General features: G+C 38.2%; 1 protein-coding gene across 4 annotated transcripts; it reads right to left on the bottom strand.

Moving 5' to 3' along the window:
• Nucleotides 1-871: 871 nt before the first annotated feature.
• On the bottom strand, nt 872-15,279 carry LOC129395562 (RNA-binding motif protein, Y chromosome, family 1 member F/J-like). Of its 4 annotated transcripts, none has more exons than XM_055107029.2 (11): nt 15,179-15,279; nt 13,202-13,314; nt 12,642-12,745; nt 9,503-9,680; nt 7,440-7,592; nt 5,313-5,427; nt 4,248-4,358; nt 3,702-3,812; nt 2,124-2,234; nt 1,949-2,037; nt 872-1,449 (listed from the first exon to the last, which is right to left on the bottom strand). In XM_055107029.2, exons 2-11 carry the CDS (start codon nt 13,308-13,310, stop codon nt 1,148-1,150), a joined length of 1,383 nt encoding a protein of 460 aa, XP_054963004.1. In that variant the 5' UTR covers nt 13,311-13,314; nt 15,179-15,279; the 3' UTR covers nt 872-1,147. The 4 variants fall into 4 exon arrangements, with proteins under 4 accessions (XP_054963004.1, XP_054963001.1, XP_054963003.1 ...); XM_055107026.2 differs by adding an exon at nt 3,156-3,266 and having other exon boundaries at nt 1,148-1,449; nt 13,202-15,279; XM_055107033.2 differs by adding an exon at nt 3,156-3,266 and having other exon boundaries at nt 1,437-1,451; nt 1,956-2,037; nt 13,202-15,279.
• Nucleotides 15,280-16,222: the final 943 nt, after the last annotated feature.

The raw sequence follows: 16,222 nt of genomic DNA, 5'->3' as shown, positions 1-16,222 counted from the left end.
TGGAGGCACATGCCTATGATCTTAGCACTTCGGGAGTCTGAGGAGGTTGGATCAGGATTTTAAGAACAGCCTGGCAAACAAGGTGAAACACTGTCTGCACTAAAAATACGAAAATTGGCCCAGCTGTGCTGCACACATATCTAATACCAGTTACTCAGGATGCTGAGGCAGGAGAATAGCTTGGACCCAGAAGGCAGCGGTTGCCATAAGCCAAGACAGAGCCACTGCACCGCAGCTTCGGCGACAAAGCTACACTTCATCTCAAAAAAATGTGATACTATCCCAACCACTCTAGATTATTCCTATCTCTAAGAACATATTACTACACCATTATTTACAACATCCATTGGCAAAATATTCAAGAAAAAATTAATGTGGGTACCTCACAAGACAAAACACTTACTTTCCACTATTTAAACTACGAACATTTAAATTCATTATGGTATGCACCTGAGAAACTTAGCTGGTTCACTTCTGATTTAGGTTAAAAAAAAAAGTTTTCATTACCGTTATCCTCTTCAGTCACAGAATGCTTCACACAGAATGTTCTGGATGTCTTAAACTTTAGTATCAATACATCTAATTATTTCCTTTGACCTGTACTATTCCTCTAAAAAATAAACATTTTATGGTGAGGCAGACAGTTTTGTAGTCTTTCTGAAGACTTCTCCAACATTTTAACCTTGTTAGTTTTTAAAGAGAAACAGCCTAATTAGAAAACTTGAGCAGCTTGCAAGGGCGACATAACACATCCCTAATTTTGCATCTGTGTTCAAAGAAACAAAGGAAAACGTACAACAAACTACACAATTTACTCTCCTATTGAATTTGCTTTAAGCATGTGCGGCTAACCAATAACACCAGGCATCTTGCAGTACATGTAAAATTTTATTGTGAAAATTTTAAGGTAGATATTACATCTAAACACTTTCCAAATAGCATCAACAAGCATGAAATTACTTTGAAAACAATTCCTTTTCCTTTGAATACCTCAAAAAATTCATGGAGGAAGTCAGTATCTACCTCTCTCCACAAAACCAACATGTTTCTGTCAGTAATATGCAGGTAACGATGCAGAAATAACATTTCAATTTTTGATTTGCAAACAAGGTTTGGTATGCAATAACTATTATTTTGAATGCTTGCTTTAATATCTGCTCGAGTCTCCTTTTTCAGATCGACTCTCCCCACCATCTACTATAGATGCCACATAACTTGAGCTACCATATGCTTCACGAGGATCAGGGAGCACCCTACCCAGAGAAGGCGGATTCCTTTGGTCTTTTCTGCAAACATGCTCACGATCACAATAATGAAAATCACCACAGCTCCTTGAGTAACTCTCCCAACTTCTGCCATATCTATCTCGTGTATTACTATATGCATGGCAGGTGCTTCCACCATAAGACATCCGAGGCCCTCGTGCAGGTGGTGCATCATGAGACGTCCCTGCAGGGTTGATAAAATAATATGTGGGACTACATTTAAACATTTTTACTGCTATCATTAAAGCATGAATTAGTTAAAGTACTATTTGGAAATATCTGCTTTCCTCCGCCTTTGTTGACAGGATATTAATCAAGTCTTCAATAGTCAGAAGGTTTTATTTAAGAGAAGTGTAAGAGTAGTATTTTGCAGCTTAACAAACTTAATTCTAAAGTAAATGCTCAGTCACATTTTCTTAACGTTAACTGAAGTTCTCACCTTCATATCATTCCCTAGGCTTTATACTGATAATGAGTACCAGATAAGCACTGTTTATTTTATTATTTGTGCACAATGATGAAAATGAATAAATATGTTTCTGGGATGATCAAAAAAAAAAGAATACTCAATATTTAAACATGTTGCATATGTCCTTTACAATTTTCCTTAGAATTTCATTAAAATAACAATCCGGTCTATTAAATAAAATTCTGTAATTTACAAATCCATCCTGGACCCTTACCGTATCCCTGAAATGCATCTCTATAAGAACTTCCACGTAGATGTTCAGAATGATCTCTACCAAGGGCCTCACCGTAGCCATCGTGATAACTAAATTGAAAAAAAAAAAGTCTTTTCAATTTCCGAATGAACAATTTAAGAAATCCATTTGATAAATCCAGATAACATGACAGTACCTATATCCTCTAGAGGAATGTTCATCCCAACTAGAATGACCATAATCACGGTATGCATAGTCTCTAGGTGGTGGAGTATAATCCCTGGTTTCTCGGGAACTTGGACTATTTCTGCGTGCACAGGTTTAAGCAAGGAATGTTAAATTGTCAAATTGTAGTATCCAAAATAGAACTACATTACAACTTAAACACAGTTAAATTGCCAACCATCTAAATAAAATACCCACAGATCCCAAATGCCCAAAATGCCCAAATGCCCAAAAAGCACATGAAACAGATACTGATAATCAATGATGCAGGAAATGCATTTCAAATAAAAAAGGAGCTTCCACACTTCACACACACACACTGGAAGGGCAATAAATTTTCAAAAGCAGGAAATAACAAGTGTTTGAGAGGATGTAGATAAATTGGAGCCCTGACACAATGTTATTTGGAATGAACAATATAAGAAATCTATTTGATAAATCCAGAAAAAGTTACAGTATCTATATCCTCTAGAGGAATGTTCATCCTGCATAGAATGACCATAGTCTCAGTATGCCTAGCCTCTAGATGGTGGAGCATAATCCCTAGTTTCTCGGGAACTTAGATGATTTCTCTGTGCATAAGTTTAAGCAACAAATTTTAACTTTTCATCTTCTAGTATCGAACACATGACTAACTTACAACTTTAAATTAAAAGGCCAAACATCTAAATAGATATTTCTCCAAATAAAATAGGCAAATGGCCAAAAAGCACAAGGGACAGATACTCATATTCAGTGATTCAGAAAATGCATTTCTTTTTGTTTTATTATACTTTAAGTTCTAGGATACATGTGCATGATGAGTTAATGGGTGCAGAAAATGCATTTCAAATCCAAAATGAGATATCATATTTCACACACACAGATGAATGGCAATAAATTTTCAAAAGCAGGAAATAAAAAGTGTTTGAGAGGATGTAGATAAATTGGAGCCCTGATACAATGTTAGTTGGAATGAACAATTTAAGAAATCTATTTGACAAATCCAGAAAAGGTACAGTACCTATATGCTCTAGAATAACTTTCATGCCGACGAGAATGACCATAATCATGGTAACCATGGCCTCTAGATGGTGGAGGATAATCCCTAGTTTCTTGGGAACCTCGATGATTTCTGTATGCATAAGTTTAAGCAACAAATTTAAATTTTCTACTTCTAGTATCTGATATATGACTAACTTACAACTTAAACAAAATTAAAAGGCCAAACATCTAAACAGATATTTCTCCAAATAAAATGGGCAAATGCCCAAAAAGCACATGGGACAGATACTCATATTCAGTGATTCAGAAAATGCATTTCTTTTTTTTATTATACTTTAAGTTCTAGGGTACATGTGCATGATGGGTTAATAGGTGCAGAAAATGCATTTCAAATCCAAAATGAGATATCATATTTCACACACACAGATGAATGGCAATACATTTTCAAAAGCAGGAAATAACAAGTGTTTGAGAGGATGTAGGTAAATTGGAGCCCTGATACAATGTTAGTTGGAACAAACAATTTGAGAAATCTATTTGACAAATCCAGAAAAAGGTACAGTACCTATATCCTCTGGAATAAGTTTCATGCCGACGAGAATGACCACAGTCACGGTATGCATGGCCTCTAGATGGTGGAGCATAATCCCTAGTTTCTCGGGAACTTCGATGATTTCTGTATGCATAAGTTTAAGCAACAAATTTTAAATTTTCAACTTCTAGTATCCGATATATGACTAACTTACAACTTAAACAAAATTAAAAGGCCAAACATCTAAATAGATATTTCTCCAAATAAAATGGGCAAATGCCCAAGATGCACATGGGACAGATACTCATATTCAGTGATTCAGAAAATGCATTTTTTTTTATTATACTTTAAGTTCTAGGGTACATGTGCATGATGAATTAATGGGTGCAGAAAATGCATTTCAAATCCAGAATGGGATATCATATTTCACACACACACACTGGAAGGGCAATAAATTTTCCAAAGCAGGAAATAACAAGTGTTTGAGAGGATGTAGATAAATTGGAGCCCTGATAGAACGTTAGTTGGAATGAACAATTTAAGAAATCTATTTGACAAATCCAGAAAAAGGTACAGTACCTATATCCTCTAGAGGAATGTTCATCCCGATTAGAATGACCATTATCACAGTATGCATAGCCTCTAGATGGTGGAGCATAATCCCTCGTTTCTTGGCAACTTGGATGATTTCTGTGTGCATAAGTTTAAGCAACAAATTTTAAATTTTCAACTTCTAGTATCCAATACATGACTAACTTACAACTTAAACAAAATTAAAAGGCCAAACTTCTAAACAGTTTTTCCCCAAATAAAATCGGCAAATGCCCAAAAAGCACATGGGACAGATACTCATATTCAGTGATGCAGAAAATGCATTTCTTTTTGTTTTATTATACTTTAAGTTCTAGGACACAAGTGCATGATGAGTTAATGGGTGCAGAAAATGCATTTCAAATCCAAAATGGGATATCATATTTCAAACACACATTGGAATGGCAATAAACTTCAAACAGCAGGAAATAACAAGTGTTTGAGAGGATGTAGATCAATTGGAATGCTGATACAATGCTAGGTTGGAACGGAACATGATGCAGCTACTATGGAGAAATGTGGTGGTTCCTCAAGAAAACAAACATCATTATCATAGGACCATGCAATTCCACTCATATACACCCAGAACCGAATAGGCATACTCAAACAAATATTGGTGCGTAGAAATACTCGGGTGGAAACAACCCAGATAAAATAATGGGTTAATAGCTTGTGGAAGGAGTGAAGTGCTATGATGTAAATGAACCTTCAGGACATCATGCAAAAGGAGAGGAGACAAATACAAAAAGTCATGTAGTGTTTGAGCACATTAACATTAAATACCCACAACAGGTTAAGTTCAGAGGCAGAACACTGACTGGTGTTATCTAGCAGCTGAGGAAAAGGAGAAACTGGGAGGGACTGCTTAACTGGTAGTTGGAGTTTTAATTTGGAGTAATGAAAATGTTCTGGAAGTCGATGGAGGTAGTTGTTGCCTGGCACAGAACGTATTAAACACCACTTAACTGTTCACCTTATAATATTTAATTTTGTTATGTGAATTTCATCACCACAGAAAAAAAAATCAACTGTGTTTTTTAATTTTTCCTTTACCCATCGTTAGTTGCATAACCATCATATCTTGGTGACATGCGATCATTTCTCCAGGAAGATATTGTCCCTCTGCGTGGAGGAACTCCATAATTCTCTCTTCTTTGTGACATGGGACCTTTAACATTCAAATGATGGAGCATTACGTAAAGAACACCAAATCTGAAACGCTATTTTCTCTTCTCTCAAACAACTTTTTAAAATTATTTCTTCTATGACTCCATTCTTTGCTTCCTAAATTACTAGACAGACATGACACTGTGAATATTTCTCATGGCTTTGGATAATCCCATGGCTTCCACAAGGCCAGTTCTTCTAATGAAGCTGAAGGCAAACATTAATGCTTAGGTAAAAGTTCATTTGTAATGGTTAATAACTACTTAGTTCTTATTTTCTTTTTCATGTAAATTACTGATGACTGTGAGTGACACAGGGAAAACACGTAAAACCATCAAACTCTTCACTGATTTTAAAGTTTACATACATTGTCCTTTCTCAGCCAAAGAAGGTAGATTTTCCAATATCATTCAGTCCATCTCACACACACATAAATACAGCTACCTTTAAATGACTCTATGCTAAATGTTTACATAAAAGTTCTTTATGTCTAACTGGTTGGCTCTATCTTAAATGTTGACAAATTTAAATGTATTAGTGAAGATTTTCTAATGATGGTCAGGATTTGCTTTTACTGCAAAGAAAGCAATGCTATGCAAGGGGTCATTACAACATTGTTGCTATTTCAAAATAGAAAGTTTCTCCTTTAATATATTCTTCACTTGCTATTCCTTAGAGGTCAGTGTTTCACATATGATACCTTCACTGGCTAATTTTCCAATGGAAATGTGTTGGCTTGGGTATCCTGAAGCCAATAAATACCTCCTTTCACCGATACTCTACGTATGAAATGTAAAATTGAAAATGGCAGTTTTTAACTTCCTCCATATGTGGATGGAGGACTAAGAAAGAATTTTAATTTGCTCTGCTTAAACTTCCTTGCTAAGAACTTTTATTTATTGTCTTATTTTCTTCTGCTCAGTCTGCAGTCTTACAATTCTCAAAAGTATTACTTGCATTCAACCCTACTGCTCACCTCATGTTGCTTAGTTCTAAATTCTCTCCTCAAATAATTTCAAATCTTACACTAAGGACCTTGTGTTAATGTTTAAACATCCCGGTACAATCTCAATTACTGATTTACATACACCTATATTTCACAACTCTGCATTTCTGTGATATCCACTTAATTTAAGAATTTTGGACTCCTACGTGTCTACCTCTCGAGCCTTAAATTTATTTTTAAATCATATTTAAGCCCAACGACTCCTTGTCTGCTAAATGCTCTTGTAGTTCTTTTGAATCTTCATGCAAGCAGAGAGTATGCCTTGCACATACGCATTACTGAGGTCTCAGAAGCTGGATGGCCAGGCTTAGCGGCTCACACTGTGAGTGAGTGTGGAAGGCTGAGGCAGCTGGACCGCTTGAGCCCCAGGCTTTAACATCAGTTTTGACAATGTAGTCAGATCCTCTCTCTACAAAAACATAGGAAAAAAATGTAGCTAGGTGTGCTGCTGCATGCCTGTAGTTGCAGAAACTCGGGAGGCTGAAACAGCAGAATTGCTTGAGCCCAGGAATTTGAGGCTATAGTAAGCCGTCATCTCACAAATTTGAGGCTATGGTAAGCCGTCATCTCACATAGTGCACTCTCACGTAGTAAGAGCAAGACTCCAACCCGGCAAAGTCACCGAACAAGCAATTTTTAGAATGGGACACCAGGGGACTTAGGAAATGGAAGAATTAATTACATCAAGAAGCCTACCATCAAAGAATACTGCTAGGAACTTTTAGAAAAATTAAGGGGAATTTTCTAGCCAACACAGGATTAAAAGGAATGTTGGCCTCACTCTAATCACTTCTTTGATCTGCAATGAGAAGCTCAAGTATTTCTTCAACATAAATCTGAAAGGTACCTAGTGAGATAGAAACTATAATAAAAGCTATCAATCAGCAATTATGCTCACGTATGTGTCACTTCCCTTTTGTTCAATGAACTTAAAGCTAAGCATTCAGGTAAAACGGCTCATTTTCAGTCATACAAAAACTACGGTCTTTCTGTCAGGTAGCATTTACCTTGGCTTCCCATCCAACTACTGCTTCTTGCCACAGCAGAAGGAGCAGATTTTTTCAGAGGAGGACCTCCACTTCTTGAAGATGGACCTCTTTTAACTGGAGTGAGTCCCCTAGAATAACTCATCTTGAGATCAGGAGTGTATCCACCATCATCTGTATTTCAAACAAAATCTTTTTAGTTAACTAACATCACTGTTTCTTAAATGGCTAAGTTTTAGTTGTTTACAAATATTTTCTACATTTTATAACAAATTCACATTTTGTCTAAACTAATAAAATTAGCATTCCTACATGGTATTAGTACACTTCAAGCAATAAAAGTTCATTTAGAAAACCTAGAAAGGAACTCAAGTATCATAATATATCGGTATGAGGGAGAGATGTGGGAAAATGGGGCGTGAACAGGGCAGAAACCTATCACTAAAATATCTAAATATAATAGGCATAAAAATATTAAAAGAAAAATGATAACTGACTGTTTATATCCTTCTGTAATGAGGAAAAATTTTCAAAGCACATCATAAAGATAAACTAATTTCCATTCAAAGAAACTCAAATATTTCCAATACCAAGAAGTCACATATCAGGAAAATACATTGTCTCTAAAATTTGTTAACACAATATAGAATTCTTAAAATTCCCTTATGAGACACTAATTTTCAGATGAGACTATGCTGAATTTTAACAGTCTTTAAGAATTGCATATTCGGTAATATAAACATTTTTATACGTCTACAAAAATGTAGATATATGCCAATTGCCAGGTGGTGTTACAGGTTAGAATTTATATATACATTCTCGTCCGTGGCAGAGTATAATTGAACCTCACCCTCAAGATCAGTGGAGACAAAATAGCCATGAAGCTATGCATCTTAAACTGGAGCAAACACTGCAATTTCAACTTGAAAACAATCTCCAATTAATTACACGTCTGGTTATTAAAACTCCAAGTTAATTGTTAGAGTTTTGAAGGTTGGTTAATAGATAATACAACTTAACCAACAGGTTTATTTATTTATTTATTCAGATGCACTCTTGCCCTATCACGCAGGTTGGAGTGCCATGGCATAACCTTGGCTCACTGCAGCTTTTGCCTCCCAGGTTCCCGTGATTCTCCTGCCTCAGCCTCCTGAGTAGCTGGGATTACAGGTGCACGCCACCACGCCCAGGCAAATTTTTTTGTATCTTTAGGAGAGACAGGGTTTCACCATGTTGGCCAGGCTGGTCTGGAAATCCTGACCTCGTGGTCCACCTGCCCTGTACTCCCCAGGTGCTGAGGTGACAGGCGTGAGCCACCTCGCCCAGCCCATCCAACAGTTTTTTTTTTTCCTTTTTTTTTAAATATATGGTTTGTTTTTCTTTTGGATGTAAAGATGGACCCCTCATTTCTATTAAGTAAATCACTCATAAATATCATTTTCAGTGACTCAGCCTCCAGCAAAGAAAGATTCATACATATCTGTGAAACCGTGGTTTTTAGAACTTTCCAGAGTCACACACTCTTTTCAGAAATTAAAGTTCTACATTTCTTCAATTGAAAATGCTTTATGGCAGGCCAATGTACAAACTCTCTGTATCAAAATTACAAAGCAATACATTTGCATAGATGTTTCCACATGTAGACACAAGAAAACAAATACTGCAAAATCAATCTTCAGTATTCAGTTACTTTTTCCTGTTGGAAAATTTTAAATATTACATCGTACTTTGATAATACAACTGACACGAAGTTCTGGGCCCTAAAGTAGAAAACTCTAAAGTATAATGAATATAAATGGGTTCTGCAGAAAACCGGTTGAGTACAGGCAATCAGCATTCACAAACACAACCCAGTTTCAAATGTGTGTTACTTCAATGCAAACTTACTATAATTTTAAAACAAATGTTAGATATTAGTTCAATCATTCTTCTAATACGCCTTTAGTACTTAGAAATAAGTTTGCTTATTATCAATAAGCTAATTTTCTCTTCATACAGGAAATAAAAAAATTGAGAAATTTTGATATCGTCAAACTTATTTTCTTTCAGTCCTATGGTTCCATCTTTATATTTTAAAACATTACCCAGGTGTCCTTCATGTGAGGGAAGCCACCCTCTTGTTCCTCCACTGCTTCCTCTTGCAGATCTCAGACTTCCTGAAGGGCTTCTGGTTCTCGAAGAAGCTGGTGGTCTCCGCCTACCATCACTTTGAAAAGATGGTTTCTTGGCTTGTTCTACTTTTATTGCTTTTCCATCCAAAGACTAGAAGTATTAAGGGTACTATCAATAACACTGGCACATTTAACGTATGCACATTTTACAAACATTTTTACATCAACTGTAGTTCAATTCGAGGTATTTTCTCTCAAAAGGAAACTTTTTTTTCTCCTAAAATGAACACATCTTTCGCAATGCCAAATTTGAGACAGTTACTGAGCACATGCCTTCCATTAAGGGATCAAACACAAATTCTATTTTTCAAATTCCTTGAAAACTTCTCCATTATTAAAAAAAAAAAACTCAAACATAAAAAAAAAGATTGACCCATCACACATTCTATGGAAGAATGTGGCACATCTGTTTTTTACAATATATAATCCACTTCATCTTTGTAGTCACATCACTGATTTGAAAGTTGCAATGTCCCAACGAAACTTGTGTCATTTAAAAAAAAAGAGCTTACTTTTTCAGAGTGATTAGTCACATTACTCATTATGAGTTGTTTCTTGTTGGATTTGCTAACACTTACATAAAATGTCCCCATATGATTTACAATTCTATATTGACTCTAAAAATGTTTCTGTAAATGTGATCCTTGTTTGATCTCATTAAGTTTTCTTGCCTTACTCATTTCTTACCTTGCCTTAGACGTGCCCCTAAAAAACGAATCTTAATATAGTACTTCAGGTAATTTCTCAGAAATGCTTAACTATCCTAATTAATTTCATAATAACATTTTTCACTGTAATCTTTTCTACAGGCCACAGCAATTTTTGAAAACAGTTCAGCTAATAATGCGATTTTAAAATTACATGGCTTTTGTTATTTGGAGGAAGGACTTAAATCCCTGAACAAGACCCCTTGCAGCCACATCGCCCGTTGTTCCTACCTTGAAACTTCTTTTGTTATTTCTGGGCTCAAAATATTTTCCCCAGATTTGCCCACGGCTGCTTCCTTCCCAGTGTTCTGAAGTCAGCCAAAATTCCTTAACTGTTAATTCCCCCTGAAAACTCGAAGAACCTCCTTTATTGGCCATCTTAACATTAGTGTGCATACAACATTCATAGTTATTTTAACACAATAAAACATGTGAGATGAAGTAATTTAGAAATAACGTTGGCTGGGCGCGGTGGCTCACACCTGTAATCCCAATACTTTGGGAGGCTGAGGCAGGTGGATCATGAGGTGAAGAGATACAGCTCATCCTGGCTAACAGGGTGAAACCCCATCCCTACTCAAAGTACAAAATTAGCTGGGCGTGGTGGCACGCCTCTGTAGCCCCTGGTACTGGGAGGCTGAGGCAGGAGAATCGCTTGAACCCGGGAGGCGAAGGTTGCAGTAAGCCAAGATGGCCCCACTGCAATCCAGCCTAGGGCACGCAGCGAGTCTCCATCTTAAAAAACAAACAAACGAACAAAAACTTTACACAAATTATCTGCCCTTTTGCTTGAAAACTAGAGGGAAAAAAGAAATTATCATAGATTCCTATACAGAAGTCAAAATTATCTCCATACCTACCACAAAGCCATGAACCAAAAGCAACTCTCGGTTTCTACCACAGCTTGAAATACTAATTTATAAGGGTGAATAAAAATGTACTTTCTGCTATGTGACAGGAAGTGTGCTAGATGTAACAGAAAGAAAAGCAACTAGCAAGACTTAAATATGCACTATATACAATTTCACGATCAATAGATTAATACATAGTACAGCGAGTAGAAAATACCTACAATACGCAATGAGGAAGAAAATATGAAATCTAAGTGGTTTTTGAAGCATAAATTTTATTTATGAGCCATACACAGGGAAGGATAATTCTCAAGAAGTCTAAAAAAGCACTTTGGGAATAGCGTGAAGACTAACAGGACCTAAAAACAGATTGGGATAATGTTATTTATTTATTTTATTTATTTTTTGTTGTTTTGAGACGGATTCTTGCTCTGTTGCCAGGCTGGAGTGCATCGGCGTGGTCTCGGCTCACTGCAACCTCTGCCTCCTTGGGTTTAACCGATTCCCCTGCCTCAGCTTACTGACTAGCCGGAACTACAGGCACACACAACCAGATGCAGCTAATTTCTTTTTTTTTTTTTTTGTATTTTAGTAGCGACAGGGTTTCACCATGTTGGCCATTATGGTTTCTTTCTCCTGACCTTGTGATCTGCCCGCCTTGGCCACCCAAAGTGTTGGGATTACATGCATGAGCCACCATGCCCGGCATGATTGGGATAATGCTATAAAGCAAAAAACACTAAAGAGCACAGAATGGAATGCTCTTGACTACAATGTAAAGGAATTCAATAATTAATATAATTACATAGAAGTCTAAAGCTTAAGTAAACACACAATCTCTAGATTTAAGACTCAACAGGACAAGAGACCATTGGTTCAATCAAAACAAGTCCTCAAACACACTGGGGAAATGAGTAATTAGCTATTCATGTTACATAAATTACTCTGGTGACAGGAAAGAAATGTCCTTAGGAGAAAAAGCAAGCACGGAGCCAAGAATGCCAGTTACTTCTTCTGTTATCTGACTTCAATGTTCTCATATTATTTTCTATTTTCAACTACTTAACCTTTCCGTAAATGTAAGGGTCTTATTTAAATACACTTTTGCAAGAATATATTTTCATAAAATACATTCTTCAAGAAGGAAAGAGTCTTTCCTTCTTGTGCATCTGTTATTAATAGCATTTAATAAATATTGACTTATTACTTTCATTTACATGAGGGTTCCTTTTAAGTTTTAAAGCTCTTCAAAACCTTTTAAAATCTATTTGCACTCATATCGAAATACAAACATAGAAAAAGGTTACCAAATATTAATTTATAGAATGTTAATTCCAATACCCTTCCAACTACACTTGCACGTATATGGCACAAAAAAGAGGATGGCTTCATATGTCATTCTACTATCTTCAAAAGTTTAGTAATATTAAAAAGACCTAGAAATATTGTTAATTGAAGAACAGAGTTAGAATATTAGTAATAAGGGACTCTTACCTTTCCATTCATATCTTTGGCAGCATTCTTAGCATCTGCAGGGTTCTCAAAAGTAATAAATGCAAAGCCTCTGGATTTGCTGGTTCGATCCTTTATCAAAAGAACTAAAATATATGAAAACATTTTACATTCATATAATGGACTCATCAAGGTACTCACCATCTAAAGGTTACATCAAACTAAAAAATAATTGCATTTCACATCACTATTATGGTTCTCAGTACTCAGTCACCCCTACAGTCAGTCTAGTTTATTCCAGTTTGTTTCGGAACTCCACAGCACATTTACTTTCCCTCATTTTCCTTTCTAAGTAGTAGGTTATCCTTTCCACAGAACCTTAACCTACTACTATGAGAATTTTCCAAATATCAAACGGATACTACAAAATAAGAGTTTAAAATGCATAAGGCATTTTAACGTAGGTATACAATGAACTTCGAAAAAATATATTTTTTCAAAACATATATATATATAACATACATATTTTAAACATACATATTGAAATATACATGTGAAAATACACACACACACACAGAGAGAGACACGGTTTTAAGAGTTACCTTCTGATATGGGACCATGTTTCCCAAATACTGCTTTAAGCATCTTCTCATTGGTTTCTCTATTGAGGCCACCAATGAAAAGCTTGCCAGGATGATCTGCTTCTACCATTGTGCTGTAAATGGTAAAAAATTATCTATATTTAGATATAAATAAGCTAAAAAGAGAAAATTTTATTACGTACTGTGCTGAAAACCCAAGTAAAATTCCCTTCCCGAGGCTGACATCTTTTTAATATTTCTTACTTTATATATGTAAAATTTGTAACACTCAGAGCAGAGGGGCACTAACTTCATGGACAAATGCTGCATTTTAGTATGTACCTGACAAAATCTCACTTCTAAAAATTAGATAAGAAAAGCTATTGTAATTTTCCTCAGTTGCAATATGAAGAATGTCCCCATTTAAATAATTTTATTTGAAAAGAATCTATTTATGAGGTACAGTGTGATGTTTTGCATATTTTCTTTCTTGAGATGTATGTCTCCTGTTGCCAAAGTGAACTGCTCACCGCAGGCTCTTCCACCCAGCCTCAACTGATCTTCCTACATCTCAGCTTCCCAAGTAGCTAGTACTACAGGCGCTTTCTACCACAGCTGGGCAATTTTTTGTATTTTTAAAAATAGACAAGGGTTTCCCCATAGTGCCCAAGCTAGTCTCCAAATCTTCGGCTCAAGTGTTCTGCCGGCTTGGGACTACCAAAGTGATGGGATTTCAAGGGTGACTCACCACACTCAGCATGATATTTGGATAAGAGATTAAATCGAGCTACTTAAAATGTTCTAGGAGGAGAATATTTTAAATATTTTACCATCTTTTAGTGATTTGAAATATACAATAGGTCAAAGATCCCCAAACCCTAGCCTTCAACCCGTACCTATCTGTGGCCTGAATGTGATGCCGGAGGATGACATGTAATACCTGTCTGTGGAGAATGTAACGCCTGAGGATGACCTGAGGTGGTACACTTTTATCCGGAAACCATCCTCCCTACTCCCTCGCTGGCCCTCCCTGTCCCCGTGACAGCCTCACTGCCCCACCTGGCCTCTGTCACATTGCTCCTACCGGAAGACCCGCCCCACCACGTGCCCCTCGGAGCCCTGCCGCCAGCCCCCACTCCCAAACGTGTCCACCTCGCCGCCTTCTTCCCCTGCGCAACCCTTGTCTGAGGAAAAACTGACTTCTACTAAACCAGTCCCTGATGCGAAAATAGCAATGAAAGAGTCCATTACGTTACCCAGGCTGGTCTCAAACTCCTGACTTCAAGCCATCCTCCGACCTCCACTTCCCAAAATGCTAGGATTACAGGAGTAAGGCAGTGTGCCAGGTTAACAGAATAACTTAAGCGCATCTATTTTGTTCCAGTTTTCGGCTATCTAACTCCATTTATCTCGGTTACACCCACTTATTCGGTTTAAATTATTTACGGTGCCAAAGATACATGAAACATCTTTCAAATACTGTCATACAACGAAGGAGACAATCACAGGCTTTACAGAGGCAAACTGAAACTCAGATTATTTGTGGCCCCATATTTCTACATACACTAAAGTAACACAATTTATGTCAAAATTTGATAATTTCTTCCAAGCAAATCAGACACGCGACATGTGCTAACTAAAAGTGTGACTTTTTAATCGCAGTGGTTAAGTGTATTGCCTGTATTCTGAATTATGACCACATTCACAGAGAAAACCCGCTTTAATAAAAAGTGCACATGAAAACAAATGGCGGCTTAGCACCATCTCCCACAACTAGTCGGACATATTAGGCACTTAAAGGTAGAATCCTCAGCAAAAATCAATGAGTTTAACGAAAGTGAGTCTCTTAATAGCACTGAGGAGTTCTTTCCCCCACTGACTCCTCCCGTAATTCAACAACCACACATAGAAAACCCATCCCCTTTTGTAGACAAAATCCCAAACCTTTGCTTTCTATTCTTGCCGAGAGACCCAGCTGTCCAGAGAAACAGAAAATACCTGCGCTTTTTAGTAGGACAAAGAGCCTGAGGTTCGCCTGGCCCTCAGGCCGTACGGAACCGGCTTCGGAACACCACAGGGCCAACTGCGGGAAGGACAGCGGCAGCTACCCCGAGAGGGAAGGACGCCAGAAGCCGTGCCCGGAAATCCCGCCTACCTCCAGCGGCCAATCATTGCGAAGGCGGTGGGCGTCAGCCAGTTCCTGCGAAGGCTGTGGGCGTGTCCTGAGGCCCCTCCGCCCCAGCTGGCCTGCAGCTCCATCATCTCGCGGTAACTCTTCCGAGACCACGCTTGTGCCATGTGGCGGGCGGCAGTGGAATAAGGCACACGCGAACTGTGAGCCCTTTGCAATTGTGGGCATGGAAGACCTACACCCTAACTGGCATCCTGAGGGTGGCAAGACATTAATTAACCCACAGGGAACACATGAAACATCTCACTTCATTAGGCAGGCTAGGCTGATGGTACCGAATATTGCAGATCCAGAGGGGAGAGAGAGGGACAAGCGCTGCCCGCTGGGGCGAGGGCAGCGGCGGTGGCTTGGGGGGATTGGGGCAGGGCGGGTGCGTGGGACTCAAGTTGACTGGTACGTTGCTGAGGTGGAATTCCTCTGCACCAGAAGCTGAAACCCTGCAAGGATTCTGTCAGGTCTAGGCAAATACATACTCCGAGTTCCATGGTTCCTCCCTGAGGATGCTGTACTCACAGGGGCATTCCAAAGGACTTCTCATCCTGTGTCCTGGGCACACGGGAGGCCTACCGCCATGGTCGCCAATGCAGTGATCCGTGTGCACTGCTTTGCTGGTGCAGAGGCTCTCACAAATGCAGTGGTGGCCGTGGTGCCTGCTAGCGGGGCTCTGGAAGCCAGGGCCTTGGCATCCGACTCCAGGGCTGCTGTGCGCAGCTAACCCTGCTGGGTATCTGAGCCGCAGTGTGAGAGTGACAGGCTAAGGGCCCTGTGGGGCTCCCCAGGAACCCTGTTCCACATAGGTGTAGGATGTGGTTCTCAGCAGGGCAAGGCCCGCAGGCCTCTCCTGGAGTTGC

This window comes from Pan paniscus, chromosome Y, assembly GCF_029289425.2.
Source record: "Pan paniscus chromosome Y, NHGRI_mPanPan1-v2.0_pri, whole genome shotgun sequence".
Lineage (NCBI taxonomy): Eukaryota > Metazoa > Chordata > Mammalia > Primates > Hominidae > Pan > Pan paniscus.
Note: the sequence above shows the minus strand (reverse complement) of the source record. Positions and strands in the feature narration are given on the sequence as shown.

What these genes read in the sequence shown, in the direction of transcription:
- LOC129395562 (XM_055107026.2), bottom strand. Translation starts at nt 13,310, where the DNA reads ATGGTAGAAGCAGATCATCCTGGCAAGCTTTTCATTGGTGGCCTCAAT. An exon ending in CATTCCTCTAGAGGATATAG is followed by an intron (nt 3,813 to 4,247) that starts GTACTGTACCTT and finishes TTATGCATACAG; the next exon opens with AAATCATCGAAGTTCCCGAG. An exon ending in AGTTATTCTAGAGCATATAG is followed by an intron (nt 2,235 to 3,155) that starts GTACTGTACCTT and finishes CTGTGCACGCAG; the next exon opens with AAATAGTCCAAGTTCCCGAG.